Raw genomic sequence first — 15,273 nt, 5'->3', positions numbered from 1 at the left:
ATGAATGTTTAATTTTTCTCGCACCGTATACAGCCAACCGTGCTAATCGGTAGTGCGGGGCAAAGACAGCAAACTAAACACAAACAAGTGTTCTAAAGAAATGAGATTTCAATCTAGATGATTTAAAAGTGCACAGCTCCAGTGGCTTCCTGATATCGGAAGGAAGTGCATTCCAGGCGGCCGCAGAAGCGCACCTGAAAGCGCACACAATGCGGTGACCACCGTCTTTGTTCGATGGCCAGCCAGAAGCCACTGACGACCCGAGGAGGAGGACCGGAGTTCGCTCGCCTTTCGTATGTGCTATGTGCTGGAAATGCATTCTAATTGCGTAGCAGCCACGCACACCGTTGCAGTCCACCATGCGGGGCACGGCGCACGTGATGGTTAATTAGCCAGAGACTACCCGCATTGAGGATTGGGAGAGCAGAATGGAGTTCAGAAGAACATGGTCCACCCTAAACCACATCCACTGCACAAACCATGGCTGCAGATGCGGATACCTGATGCACAAATGGAAAATGTGCAGTAGTAGTGTGCAACTGTAGTCATCCAGAACAGACCGTACAACGTATAACGACGCAATGCCCCGATCCACAAATACAAAGGGGACATCACAGTGATGCACTCTGCTGCTCCTAATGCAGTCTGGCTTGACCACTACAATGTGACATTGAAATTGTTGCTCTACAGCTACATCAGCAGCCGTGCGAAAGAAAGAGGGCTTGAGACCGGCGTGGGTGGCTGTTGTGTTTAATTTTAGTAGAGAACTCTTAAGAGTCCGTGTTTTGTCGTGCATTATGTAATGATGATGCCTGCCAAACACAAGTCGACACAAAATAGGAGTTCCAATTTCCTGGAAACTTCTTACAGTAAATGGCACGCGGCTCCCGAATGGCTTTCTTCGAAAAATGTAAAAAAATACTTTTGACTGCAGGAATTAATATTCTTGGGTCTTTCGGTAAAGTCATGTAAATAGGTTAAAATAAATTTTACAAAAATAACAGAAATGTACGACGTTTCGATCGCAACGCAAGCGGTCATCTTTAGGAAAAGGGGGGGGGTTAGCTTCCAAGGGAAACTGATTATAAGGGTTTGAAATGGGCATAGCCCAAATCTCAGCAGCCAATGATAATATAAGCGTTCGGCAGCGAGCCCGGCGGTGGTTCGTTTTCCACCAATCAAAGGGCTGCCAGGAGAAAATTAGCATGTTAAAGAGAGATTAGCATGTTAATGGAAGATCCACAGAGCTGCAACCAATGGGTCGGCGCGCGAAATGACTGTGAAAGCGCAAGTTTAAAATGGGTGTAAAGCACGACCAACATCGGAAGGTTGTAAGATGGGAACATAATAACCAATTTTGACTTAAACTAGTTGATAACGTCCTTCCAATGATTGCTCAGTTTGTACCCATCTTAGTTGAAATTGTATCTGTCTACTAGCTGTACTACCCGGCTTCGCCCGGGACTTGTATCCACCACGGCCGGCCGCCTTTGTCTCCCCAGTGGCGATGTTAATACGCCACACCAGTTACTCGTTTTGCGGCTGAGTCCCTCCCTCACCACTCTCCCTCCCTCACCACTGTCCCTCCCCACTCTCCCTCCCTCACCACTCTCCCTCCCTCACCACTCTCCCTCCCTCACCACTCACGCACGGCCGCCTTTGTCTCCCCAGTGGCGATGTTAATACGCCACACCAGTTACTCGTTTGAGGCTGAGTCGACCTAGGGGAGGTTCAAATAATCGTCACCGGTGGTGGCCGTGAGCGGGAATGGAACTCGGTTCGCCGGGTTTGTAGCGCAGCGTAGCGTTAACCACTACACCCACCGCTCCTCACACACCACACACGCACAGACACACACACAGACACACACACAGACACACGCAGACACACACAGACAGAGACACACACACACAGACAGCACGCTAACCACTACACTACCGCTCCCCACACACCACACATGCACACACACAGACACACACACAGACACACACACACAGACACACACACACAGACACACACACACAGACACAGACAGCACGCTAAGCACTACACTACCGTTCCCCCTACACAACACACGCGCGCGCGTCCATAGGTACACATACACGCGCTTGCTGCAGACACACGACTGTCAGGGTGCGTACGGCAGTAAACGACTGAAAAAAGAAAGCGGCAATGCTGCGCAAGGAACGCCTTAGACCTGCAACACATTTGTGTAATGCGAGCGTAAACACACAAACACATACAAACACATACACACACATACATACACACACATACACACAAACACATACACACATACACACACATACATACACACAGACATACACATACACACAAACACACACGTACATACACACAAAAACATAGACAATACACACACACACACAGACAGACACATAACACACATACATACACACACATACATACACATAAACACATCCACAGACGTACATACACACATACATACAGACACGCAGACATACACATAAACACATACAAAAAAACCCACATACATACACACACACATACACACAAACACATACACACACATACATACACACATGCATACAGACACACAGACATACACAAACATATACACACATACACATGACCCGGCTTCGCCCGGGACTTGGATCCACCACGCCCGGCCGCCTTTGTCTCCCCAGTGCCGATGTTAATACGCCACACCAGTTACTCGTTTGAGGCTGAGTCGACCTAGGGGAGGTTCAAATAATCGTCACCGGTGGTGGCCGTGAGCGGGAATCGAACTCGTTTCGCCGGGTTGGTAGCGCAGCGTAGCGTTAAGCACTACACCCACCGCACCTCATACACCACACACGCACAGACACACACACAGACACACACACAGACACACACACAGACACACGCAGACACACACTGACAGACACAGACAGACACACACACACACAGACACACAGACAGCACGCTAAGCACTACACTACCGCTCCCCACACACCACACACAGACACACACACAGACACACACACAGACACACACACACAGACACAGACAGCACGCTAAGCACTACACTACCGTTCCCCCTACACAACACACGCGCGCGCGTCCATAGGTACACATACACGCGCTTGCTGCAGACACACACGACTTTCAGGGTGCGCACGGCAGTAAACGACTGCAATAATAAAGCGGCAATGCTGCGCGAGGAACGCCTTAGACCTGCAAGACATTTGTGTAATGCGAGCGTAAACACACAAACACATACAAACACATACACACACATACATACACACACATACACACAAACACATACACACCCATACACACACATACATACACACAGACATACACATACACACAAACACACACATACATACACACAAACACATACACAATACACACAGACATACATGCAGACACACAGAGACACACATAACACACATACATACACACACATGCATACACAGAAACACATACACACACACATACATACACACACATACATACACACAAACACATACACACACGTACATACACACATACATACAGACACACAGACATAGACATAAACACATAAAAAAAACCCACATACATACACACACAGACATACACACAAACACATACACACACATACATACACACATACATACACAGAGACAAACACATACACACAAACACACATACATACACACAAACACATACACAATACACACATACATGCAGACACACAGACACACACATAACACACATACGTACACACGCATACATACACAGAAACACATACACACACATACATACACACACACATACATGCACACAAACACATGCACACACGTACATACACACATACATACAGACACGCAGACATACACATAAAGACATACAAAAAAACCGACATACATACACACACACAAACACATACACACACATACATACACACATACATAGAGACACACAGACATACACATAAACACATACACACATACACATGACCCGGCTTCGCCCGGGACTTGGATCCACGATTGCCGGCCGCCTTTGTCTCCCCAGTGACGATGTTCACACACGACAGCAGTTACGCGTTTGAGGCTGAGTCGACCTAGGGGAGGCCCAGGTCCGTTTCAAATAATCGTCAGCGGTGGTGGGCGTGAGTTGGAATGGAACTGGGGTCGCTCAACCAGCTTAATGACTATTTGTACAAAGAACATATAAAGAATCGATTATAATAACCAGGCTACAGTCCACATTATAGACTGGCAGTACACGCACTCAGCTTCATAAGCAGGCTAGAGTGTACATGATAGAGTGGCAGTACGCTCACCGAGTTTAATAAGCAGGCTACAGTCTACATGATAGACTGGCAGTACGCTGACCCAGCTTAATGACTATTTGTACAGTGAACATTTAAGTAATCGATTGTTGGCGCGTTGGGTTTAAAAGTAATATAAATTGCACACATTGTGGTGGGGGTGGAGTGAATAGTAGGAAAAACTTTGATGAATTTACCTCAGAGTGGCGTGGTGGGTGTCGAGGCCTAGTAGCGTGCAGAGCCTGCGGCCTGGCCAAAATTGTCCAGCCGGCAAAGGCAGGGTACGGGTGGCGTGCCTTCCCCCCCCCCCCCCTCAGCGCTCCAACAATACTGTGTAATGGCTATTATTTAATTATTTACGGAGCCTATGAAAGTGGCGAAGGCGTGGCTAGCCGTTGGCAGGGGCAACTGCCGTCCAATGAAACTGCAGCCCTTGGCGAAGGCGTCGCTAGCCGTTGCCAGGTCCAATGAAAGCGGCGAAGGCGTCGCTAGCCGTTGCCAGGGGCAACCGCCGTCCAATGAAAGTGCGTATGGTCCGAAATCCACACACACACAGACAGACAGACATGCACGATTTTATATATATAGATATATATGGATGGCTTCATGAACGAATCTTTGTTGATAGCCAGTGCGCTTGCAAAGTACCTTCGTCTTAGAGAAATCAATTTCGTGTGAGCCCACCGCATTAAAACAATGATCAGCCACGGCCGAGGTATTAGTCCTACCGTGTTTCAGATCTGCCTTATGTTCACGAACACGGTCCGAGACATGTCGCTTAGTTTCCCAAATGTAACTACTGCCGCAGACACAGCTTAGATTGTAGATGCCGGGGTATTGCATGTCAGGGATCACATCCTTCACAGATGGGATCAGATTACGAATTTTACGAACTGTTAAATCGAACCTGGATCTTGTGTTTGCTCATGATTTTGGAAATATTTTGGTGACACCTGCTATGTATGGTAAGGTGATGGTTTTGATTGTGTCCTCAGATGGTTCTTTGTTTAACGGTTGGGGTGATAGCTTTACGGATTGTGGAGTCTGAATATCCATTCATCTTGAGAGCTTGGTGTACGTATTCCAGTTCACTGGCTAGGTGATGACGGTCGGAAATATATCGAGCTCTATGGTGTAGAGTTTTGATGAGAGAATTCTTCTGGGATGGATGGTGGTGGGAGTCTGGTTTTAGGTAGGCATCCGTATGGGCGGCTTTCCGGTAGACTGTCCCGTTGAGCCATCTGGTTTATTTTCGATTAAAATATCCAAGAATGCTAACTTGCCATCCTTTTCCATCTCCTTTGTGAATTTGATGACTGGGTGTATGGAATTGATGTGGTTGAAGAATTAGCTCAGAGCTGGTAGGCCATGTGGCCAAATGACGAACGTGTCATCTACGTACCTCTTCCAAAAGGACGGACATAGAGTGGATGTCTGGATGGCAAATTTTTCCATGAAAACATTGGCTACAACTGGAGATAAGGGAGAACCCATTGGGGTACCTTCAACTTGTTTGTAGAATGTTCCATTCCAGGTAAAGTAAGTGTTGGTGAGGCAGTGTCTCACCAGGGCCGGTACATCAGCATTCAGTCCTTGTTGGACCAAATCTTCAATGATTGCAATGGTGTCAAGCACAGGAACTTTTGTAAACAAAGAGACCACATCGAAACTAGCGAGCAAGTCACCTGGAGATAGTGAGGTGTCCTTAATTAACGATACCAAGTGAGCTGAGTTGAGTACAGCTGAGGTTGTCTTACCAGTGAATGGTTTTAAGGTCTCAGACAGAAATTGGGCCAGTTTGTAGGTGGGTGAGTCAATGGTGGAGACGATATGAAGAGGTGTCCCTTCTTTATGGATTTTTGGTAAGCCATACAATCTGGGAGGTGTAGCAGCAGAGGGTTTTAAGGAAAACCCTCTGCTGCTACACAGTCTATTCAGACTATACAATCCGTAAAGCTATCACCCCAACCGTTGGGAAAGAACCATCTGAGGACCCAATCAAAACCATCACCTTGCCATACAGAGTTGGGGTCACAAAAAAGATTTCTAAAATCAAGATCCAGGTTAGATTTAACACAGTACGTAAAATTCGTGATCTGATCCCATCTTTGAAGCTGTGTCTGTGGCAGTAGTTACATTGGGGAAACTAAGTGACATGTCTCAGATCTGAAACACGGTAGGACCAATACCTCGGCCGTGGCTGATCATTGTTTTAATGCGGTGGGCTCACGCGAATTAGATTTCTCTAGGACGAATGCACTTTGCAAGACAACTGGCTATCAACAAAGATTTGTTCATGAAGCCATCCATATATATAGACACAGACACAATTTCAACCGAGAAGATGGATACAAACTGAGCAATCATTGGAAGGACCTTATCAACCAGTTTAAGTCATAATTGGCGATGATGTTCCCATCCTACCACCTTCCGATGTGAGTTGTGCTTTGCGCCCATTTCCAACTTGTGCTTTCACAGCCACTTCGCGCGCCAACCCCTTGGTTGCAGCTCTGCGATCTACCATTAACATGCTAATCTCTCTTTAACATGGTTGGTGGTAAATGAACTGCTGACATTTGGGCTACGTCCTATTCAAACCCTTATAAACAGTTTCCCTTGGAAGCTAACCCCCTCCCCTTTTCCCGAAGACGACCTCTTGCGTTGCGATCAAAACGTCGTAGTTTTCTGTTATTTTGGATTATTTTCTTTGAACGTATCGACGTGACTTTACCGAAAGACCCAAGAAAATACAAATACTTTTGTTAAGCAACAAAAAATAACACGCGAGCTGACTACGTGGGGGGGAGAGTGCATCATAATTCTGTGAATACTGTCTCATTTAATGGATACATACAAAAAGTTAAGACCATTTCCACCCATTCAATTTCGTTTCTCTGGGTGTGCCACTGAACCCAGTGAAAGCGTCGTGCAAGCCCTGCCCCTCATCACTGCCCCTGCACATTGTACTCTTGCCCGCTGCTCCCTGCTCCCTTTTCCCCCTGCCCCCTTACCCCACCCTTACTGCCTGCCCCCTTATCCCCTTATACACTGCCCCCTTTCCCCCCTCTCCCCCTACCCTCTGCTCTCCTGCCCCTATGCCCCCTTTGCACCCTCCCCCTTCCTTGGTAGGCAGCGGAGATCCCTCCGGTGTGCGAGCTTGGCATCGACGAGTTCCACTTCGACGACTTCTCGCTGGACCACGACGCAATGATCACCGCCTCCCTGCGCATGTTCACCGACCTCGGGCTCGTGCAGACGTTCCGCATTGACTACGAGGTGCACGCGCAACGTGCCCGCAATGTCACGGCTCACGCCAGGTTCTCTCCCCCCCCCCCCCGCCCCCCCGTGACGTGGCTACGGGGGTCAGGTTGGACTGTAATCTCTCTACTTCAGGGGTTTTCCATCCACTGTTGTGTTCGACATTGCCTCCCGCTTATTGTATGTGTGTGTGTAATATTCAACTTCCTTCGCACTGCACGGGGGAAGGACAAACTGAAAACACAAAATGCAGTTCTAATGAACTACAATTAATTTAGGTCAGAAGTGACGTAATTTCCCGCTCAAGTGAACACTGGGCCGTTTCTCACATATCCCGTTTAACAGTTCTTGAACCAGCGATAGGAAATTCCACATTCCTCGGGCAGGGCCGAGTATCTGCATACGATAACAAACAAAGTGGTGCCGGGCCGCATAGGAGAGACAGTCAACCCCTCCACCAGGATTTTAACTCGGGAACTTTCCAGTTTGCGAGCCACGCGTTCTAACGCTGAGCCACCTGGCCCAACTATTTATACTAAACTATTTTAAATGTTACCAGGTAAGGCCCACTGACATGTGTAGCTCGTTTTCAGCAGAAACCTGGCCACGAATGATAGCTCATTGAATTCACTTTTCAAGTGAAAATGTATCGTAGCCAAATGCTCTATACGCTTGTTTTAAATGTGGAGGGAAAAACCGGAGAAAAATCCACGCGACCACCACGGGGAGAGAAAACATGCAAACTCCAAATATACAGACATCGTGACGGTTGGGATCGAACCCACGACCTGTATACCAAGCGAGGTAGTTCGCATCTCGCCACCGTGGTGCCCAATTGATGTACTAAGATGCTTACGTCGCCTGCGATCAATAAATAAATAAGCCACCCCCTCGATGGAGGTGACTGCCTGAACCGGGGCCACCACTCACCGCTGGGAGAGAAAAAAAACCCAACTCTGTCATAGCCAGCAGAGCTCTGAGATCTGGTAGGGGGGGTAAAAAACAGTGCGTCAGGTCGAGCGATGGACTTGGATTTTTGTCTTCATATTTATTGTAATATTAGTTGAATCGACGCGTCGTGACAAGCCTCAAGAAAGCGGCGGTGGGGGGGGGGGGGTGGTCGGGGTTCCCCCCCCACCGCCTCTCAGCCATAATCCCCCCTCATCGAACTGACACTGCAGCCCCCCCCCCCGTCACCCTGACCCCATTGCGCCTGTGCGTGTGCCACCCCTCCCCTCACCACGCACAGACGCTGTGCCGGTGGCTGCTGACCGTGAGGAAGAACTACCGCCTGGTGCAGTACCACAACTGGCGGCATGCCTTCAACGTGGCGCAGTGCATGTTCGCCATGATGACGGTGGGGGGTGGACCCTTTCATCACGAGCAGACACAGAACCCCCCCTCCCCCCCGTATAGCCTTTAACAGACTGTTGGGGCAAGTGCTGTTAGCGAGTAGCATCTATGAGGCCGGCACATCACACGACAGGGCGGGTGGCCAGCACTACGCCCCGGCCGCCTTTGTCTCCCCAGTGGCGATTATTACACATCGCACCAGGTGCTCATTTAAGGCTGAGTTGACCTAGGGGAGGGCCCAGGACCGATTCAGATAATCGTCACTGGTGTTGGCCGTAAGTGGGGAATTAAACTCGAGACGCCGGGTTCGTACAACAGCACGCTAACCGCTATACTACCACTCCCCCTAAAAACACACCACACACAACACACGCACACCTCACACACCACACGCACACCACACACACCACAGACACACCACACACACCACAGAGTGCCGTCCATAGGGGGGGATACGGAGCCCGGGGAAAATCACACCATGAGGAGCTCCCCCCCGCCACCCCAACGTCTTCAAAGTAAACCAGAAGTGGTACATCTGACACCGTGACATTGAAGCGCGCCCCCCACCCCCCCAAAGTCCAGGGCCTGGGGCGGTCGCTCCGATTCACCGTAACCCCTAGGGACGACTCTGCACATACACGCACACCGCACACCATCTTACCTCACATTGGCCTCCAACATCCCCAGTGCTTAAACATTTAACCTGTGAATTGCTGTACTCAATTAGCGATGACACAGTACAGTGATACCTGGATTTTTTCGAAGTTGAGGCCTGGCTAGGAGCGATCAATCGCGACACCTGGAGGAACGTTTGAAACGGCCCATTGATGGCTTAGCGACTATGACTACGACTAGCAAAGCTTGACAGGACCCTCCTGAAAGAGAGTTTTGAGACTCTTGTGAGGTGTTCCTGGGTAAAGAAGAATAGTAATCTCTTCTTCGCCCTTCCTGTACGGCCGATGTGGATTGCATTCAGGTAGTCAAGCCAGATAACCGCGTCGGGCGTAGCAGCGGAGTATGTCGCTGTGATGTCCCCCTCGTATTTTCGGATCGGGCACCATATAAGGACGCACTATTCTATAGTAATAATAATGAAGAATAATTTCTCCTGGTGTCCGTAACCTCCCTCCTCCCCCTGGCCGTCAATGTCCGGCTCACCGTGTCGCTGTCCCCCCCACATACAGACGGCAGCGCTATCCAAGGTGTTCACCGACTCGGAGAAGCTGGCGCTCATGGTGGGCTGCCTGTGCCACGACCTCGACCACCGTGGCACCAACAATGCCTTCCAGGCAAAGTGAGTGGAGCAGCGGCTGGCCAGGGCCCCATGCGCCATCCAAGGGGTGCCCCGCACCACCAAATGTCCCTTTGGCTGATCGAAGTTCACCCTTACCCCCTTAGCGGTGAATCATCGGTAGGGGGAGACCCCGGCCAAAATGCCACGAGGTCCTCACACAGCAGCACACACAGCAGCACACCATGTTTAGTTTGTTGTCCTTCCCCCGTGCCTCCCGATTAGCACGGTTGGCTAAGTACGGTGCAAAAGAAGTTCAGCATACAACATACATATATTGGGACTCCCCCCCCCCCCTTTAGTTCTGAGGTCGGAGACAAACTGCCACCCCCTGCGCCCCTCTCCTCCCCCAACCACCCCACTCTCTGTGTCTCTTATCCGTGGCGCCCCTAGGAGTGGCTCGGCTCTTGCCCAGCTCTACGGCACGTCGGCCACGCTGGAGCACCACCACTTCAACCATGCCGTGATGATCCTGCGGAGCGAGGTACGCCGAGGGAGGCACTGGTCTAGCAGCTGTCGAGTGTGCAAGCGGTGCAACTGCATCGGGCACCTCAGACCGGTGGTCTACGAAGATGGGGAGGAAGGAGGTGGAAATTGTAACACGGGATCCATCACAATAGCGAAAACTACTGGACATCTGTGAAGAAGAGCTTTATAGCTCTCGGTTTTCCCCCAGTCTAAATAAATATTATTTTTCTTCCCTTCTACGTGACTTTACCGAAAGAACCAAGAAGATGAATCCCTGCAGTCACGAAAGCTTTAAATCGAAAAATATTCTTTTGATTTCAATTCCTCGCACCAGGGCCGCATGCCAACCACACTTCGGCTTCAATGCTCGGCAGCAGCGGCACACCGCACCACACGAGTTTGCAAAACTACGCGGAATCGTCATTTCCCTTTGTTGATTTGCAACTTGTTGAAATGCCATTAAATTGCGTTCGATTGTATTAATTTTGTGAGGCGAGTGTTCTCAACCAGCGTGGTTTTATTCCCACAAACACTACCGGGGTTTGATTGTCATTTTGCTATATTTAGTTTGTTCCAGGTTACATTTTGTATCGTGTAAAGAGATTTGCGCGAATTGAACACAGTTTCTTTGAACGACTCTGCTTTGAGATAGCGCTTGCTGCAATGTTACTGGGGTTCATGCACCACCCGACGAACCCAGCAACCTGCATGATGACCAGCACGGCGTGGCGAGGCCTTCATTCAGCACTGGATTGAACACAGAGCCGTGAATTATATTTATTGTTCTTATTTAAACCATTATACATGAAAAAAAATCACAGTTGCTCAACGGTGTCCGCTAAGCAGTTATGTATGTATGCTGAACGTCTTTCGCAACGTGCGTAGCCAACCGTGCTAATCGGAGGTGCGGGGGGGAAGGGCTGTAACAGTTAAAGAGAAGTCAATTCGGGGCAGCAGACACGATCTGACAATTTTCTTAAATCCGGTTCACGGCCCACTGAGCTACCCATCTCGTTTTTCAGAAGTGACCTGGCCACAACTGATGGCTCAACGAAGCGCCTTATCACGTAGAAGTTTATCGCAGCAAAATCCTCTAAACGCATGTTTCTAAATGTTGAATGGAAAAACCGGAGGACCCGGAGAAAAACAGTCCACGTGATCACAGGGAGAAAGACACGCGAACTCCAAATATAAAGGCGTCAGGGTCGGGATCGAACCCACGACCTCCTGTATGCCAGACGAGGTAGTTAACATCTCTCCACCGTGGCAGCCAGGGGCAAAGTAGGAGAAAGGTCCCCATGGTGCAGTGCGTCATCTGCATGCGGCGAGCCCGGGATGGGCCATCGGCCGCTCATAAAACATTCCTGCAGAGGGAGCTGGTAGGAACGTTGGGTTGCTCGGTCAATGGCCAGGGTCAACGGCGGCGTGGTGTATTCCGCAAATATGGCCGATTGTGAGGGCAGGCACAAGCCGGCGTGAGTAGGTTAAACGTTGAGTTTTATAAGGGCACCACGGGGTGACCAGCCCCTCCCTCCCCACCCAGCCCCACTCCTCCCACCCCCCACCCAGCCTCACCCTCCCCACCCAGCCCCCCCACCCTCCCCACCCTCCCCTCTCCACCCAGCCCCACCCCTTCCATTTTTGGATGCACGACGGACGGACGGACACAATAATCCCCTGTGGGCTGGTGTAACCAGGAGGTTCCTACCAGTATAAACGATGGCTCTGCTAGTCGAAACAAATGAATGGATGAATGCTTTGGGAGCCTTGTGGGCATGCCGGCACTGATTCTGTTGCGCCAGCACCTGCTGCATTTCCTCCTGCTGCATATGCTGCATCTACTGCTTCCGCTGCTTCTACTGGATTCTGCTCCTGCTGCATCTACTCCTGCTGCTGCATCTGCTGCTGCTTATCCTGCTTTTGCTTCTGCTGATTCTGCTTCTGCATCTGCTGCAGTTTAGTTTGTTGTCCTTCCCCCGTACCTTCGATTTGCGCGGTTCGCTGCGTACGGTGCGAAAGAGCATCAATATACATACATTTATTGCTTCTCATGCTTCCGCTGCTTCTACTGATTCTGAAGCTGCTTCTGCTGCATCCACTGCTGCTTCTGCCACTGCTGCTACTCCAATGGGTCCGTTCGTCTTCCCGCAATATCTCACTCGCTTCTCCCGCAGGGCCAGAACATATTCGGCAACCTCTCTTCGCGCGAGTACGCCAGCATGATGCAGCTGCTCAAGCAAGCGATCCTAGCCACGGACCTCACGCTTTATTTCCAGTAACGCGCGCACGGTGCAAACGCACGTGAACACACAGACGGATGCAAACACATGCGCATGTGCAAACACACACGGACACACGCACTGCAAGCACACACGTGGACACATGCAAGCAGTGGGGCAGGGCCGAATCTTCTTTTGTACGGCTGATGTAGATGCAAAACAACAACTACATTTTCACATTCAGATGGTCAAAACAACCGTGCAATCATTACGATGGCAGGATACTCGCTCTGGAGAGTCCCTCAATGTCCAGTTTGGAGGATCCTTGTCCCAGGGCCTATCTGACCCTGAAGAGGGCCGTTGAAAGTGACTCGTGTTGTAGTTGTCGCTCTCGAGACTGGGAGATCGACGGTCGACTTAACAGAGTGGGCCGCGTGAAGGCCGAATGTTGCCGGGCGACGCGTATTGGGCAAGCGCATCCCCCACCCCCCGATGATTAATTCTAACCTTAACAGACTGTTGGGGCAATTGCTGTTAGTGAGCAACTATGAAGGCCGGCACGGTACATGAGGGGGTGGGTGGCCAGCACCATGCCTACACGCTCGCCTATCAGCGAGCGTTGTCGTTTCTTCGAGATTCCTTCGATGTTATTTTCATATCTGAGGGCCCTTGTGTTTACTGCGATTGTTCCCACCAGGCAGAGGACCAAGTTCTTTGAGCTGGTGTCCATGGGAACGCATGACTGGAACGCACGGGACCAAAGAGAGATGCTAAGGTACGTGGAGCCAGGGTGAGCGAGCGCGGCTCATTTTTGTTCATATAAATTTTGCATCCCTCATCAGAAACCAGAAATAAAGCTACGACTAATACGCACGCACATACGCGAACGCATGCACACACACACGCGCACACACATACATTATAGTAATTTCCAATAAATTATGCATTACTGCTCTGTAGCTTTTCAATAGGCAATGTCAGCTCGAAAGATTGATCTTTATTTCTTCGCGGGATAAAATGAACCTTAAAATTGGTTCATATGCGCGGGTGTCGTAGTAACCGTAAAGAATGCAAGAGTATTGCGGTTCGTGGTGAACGCTAAAGGTCCCATCGATAACATCCCCATCGAATGGGCCGTTGTGTGCCGGTGTCATCGATCCAACATTTACCAAAGTTGTAGAGTTTACACGAGTTACTAAATTGGGAAACGCGGAGTAGCGATCGTCAACCCCGACTCCGAAAACCTAACAAGGACCCTCTGGAAGAAAAACAATAAAGAGTCTTGATACAAAGCAAGGCTCTTCTGTGTAAACAATTATATGATGAGTAAAATAATAGCAGGTTGTTGGGGGGCGCCTGCGTCGCCCCCCAACAACCTAGTATTCATCATAGAAAGATAGATAAAGTTGTGCGCTTACCAACGTAATGGAATGTCTGTCCCTGCGACTTGTTAATTGTGATAGCGTATGCGGGGAGAAGGGGAAATTGTCGTCGTCGCAAAACAAATCGCAAAGTCGTGTCGGTGGGGGCCAAGTCGATGCTGGGAATCAACACCGAATCGCCTCGTTCTCTCTCTCGAGCGTTCATCATATTCATCATAGACAGAAAAAGTTGTTTATATATAAATATAATTTTACATCTGGAAGACTTAATTCAAAACGACTTTTTGCGTGAATTATCTCTCGTCGTTAAGTAGATGTCCTTGCTGGGGGTTCGGTTCGATGCGGACTTTCACCTGTTTGGGATTGTGGGATCGAGATAAGGCGACATTGAGACCGCCATCTGCAGATCTATTCCATCGTAATCAAACATCTGTCCCTGCGCCTCCGTCGTTCATGTGTAATAGTGTTCCAGGAGACTTGGACGCCGGGGTTGGAGGCACACGTATTTATTATGTGTCGGTACAGCACAACACTGACATACAACACTGGAGGGGGTATCGGCCCCCTCACCCGTCTAACTGGGGATACACTCTCTAGCTACGCCTAGCCTACCTCTGGGTCCTCCACTAACAGGCTAGGGGAGGCTAGCTAGCCCGACACTGGTAAGTCGGGCTCACGGTACCCGGAGTCCCAGACCAGCTCTTACAAGAGCACCAGCTCTGGCTCTCGGGACCACGCCACTGGCTCGATCCTGTTCGGCCCTGATAAGGGTGGCGATCCAGGGGAGTCCAGGGCTCTATCTATGACGATCTTCAGTCTTCACTGGTTAGCTTCAACATCTCTCCCTGAGCCCTCCGGCTCATCCCCTTTTATACCAAAACCCCCGCTGAGGGGTGGGGCCCCGGGGGATCCCAGCTCCGAGTCAGTCCCCCAGGCTGCCCGATGCGGACGTCGCTGGGAGCACCTTCCCGTGCACCGACATAGCCACGCCCACTGTGTTTCTTTCCCATCTGATCC

General features: G+C 50.0%; 1 protein-coding gene across 1 annotated transcript in view; it reads left to right on the top strand.

The window, feature by feature from the left end:
- PDE11A (phosphodiesterase 11A) overlaps window positions 1-15,273 on the top strand; it is an 89,949-nt gene that overhangs the window by 58,624 nt on the left and 16,052 nt on the right. The window contains exons 11-16 of the mRNA XM_061555284.1: window positions 7,415-7,561; window positions 8,793-8,900; window positions 10,081-10,190; window positions 10,581-10,671; window positions 12,830-12,930; window positions 13,572-13,649. Of these exons, the coding sequence (XP_061411268.1) occupies window positions 7,415-7,561; window positions 8,793-8,900; window positions 10,081-10,190; window positions 10,581-10,671; window positions 12,830-12,930; window positions 13,572-13,649 (635 nt within the window). The remainder of the gene's footprint in view (window positions 1-7,414; window positions 7,562-8,792; window positions 8,901-10,080; window positions 10,191-10,580; window positions 10,672-12,829; window positions 12,931-13,571; window positions 13,650-15,273) is intronic.

The sequence above is a fragment of the Lethenteron reissneri genome, chromosome 21 (genome assembly GCF_015708825.2).
Source record: "Lethenteron reissneri isolate LAM-NWPU_2019-01 chromosome 21, ASM1570882v1, whole genome shotgun sequence".
Taxonomy (NCBI): Eukaryota; Metazoa; Chordata; class Hyperoartia; order Petromyzontiformes; family Petromyzontidae; genus Lethenteron; species Lethenteron reissneri.
The sequence above is the reverse complement of the archived record's forward strand: the minus strand, read 5'-3'. Positions and strand labels throughout refer to the sequence as shown.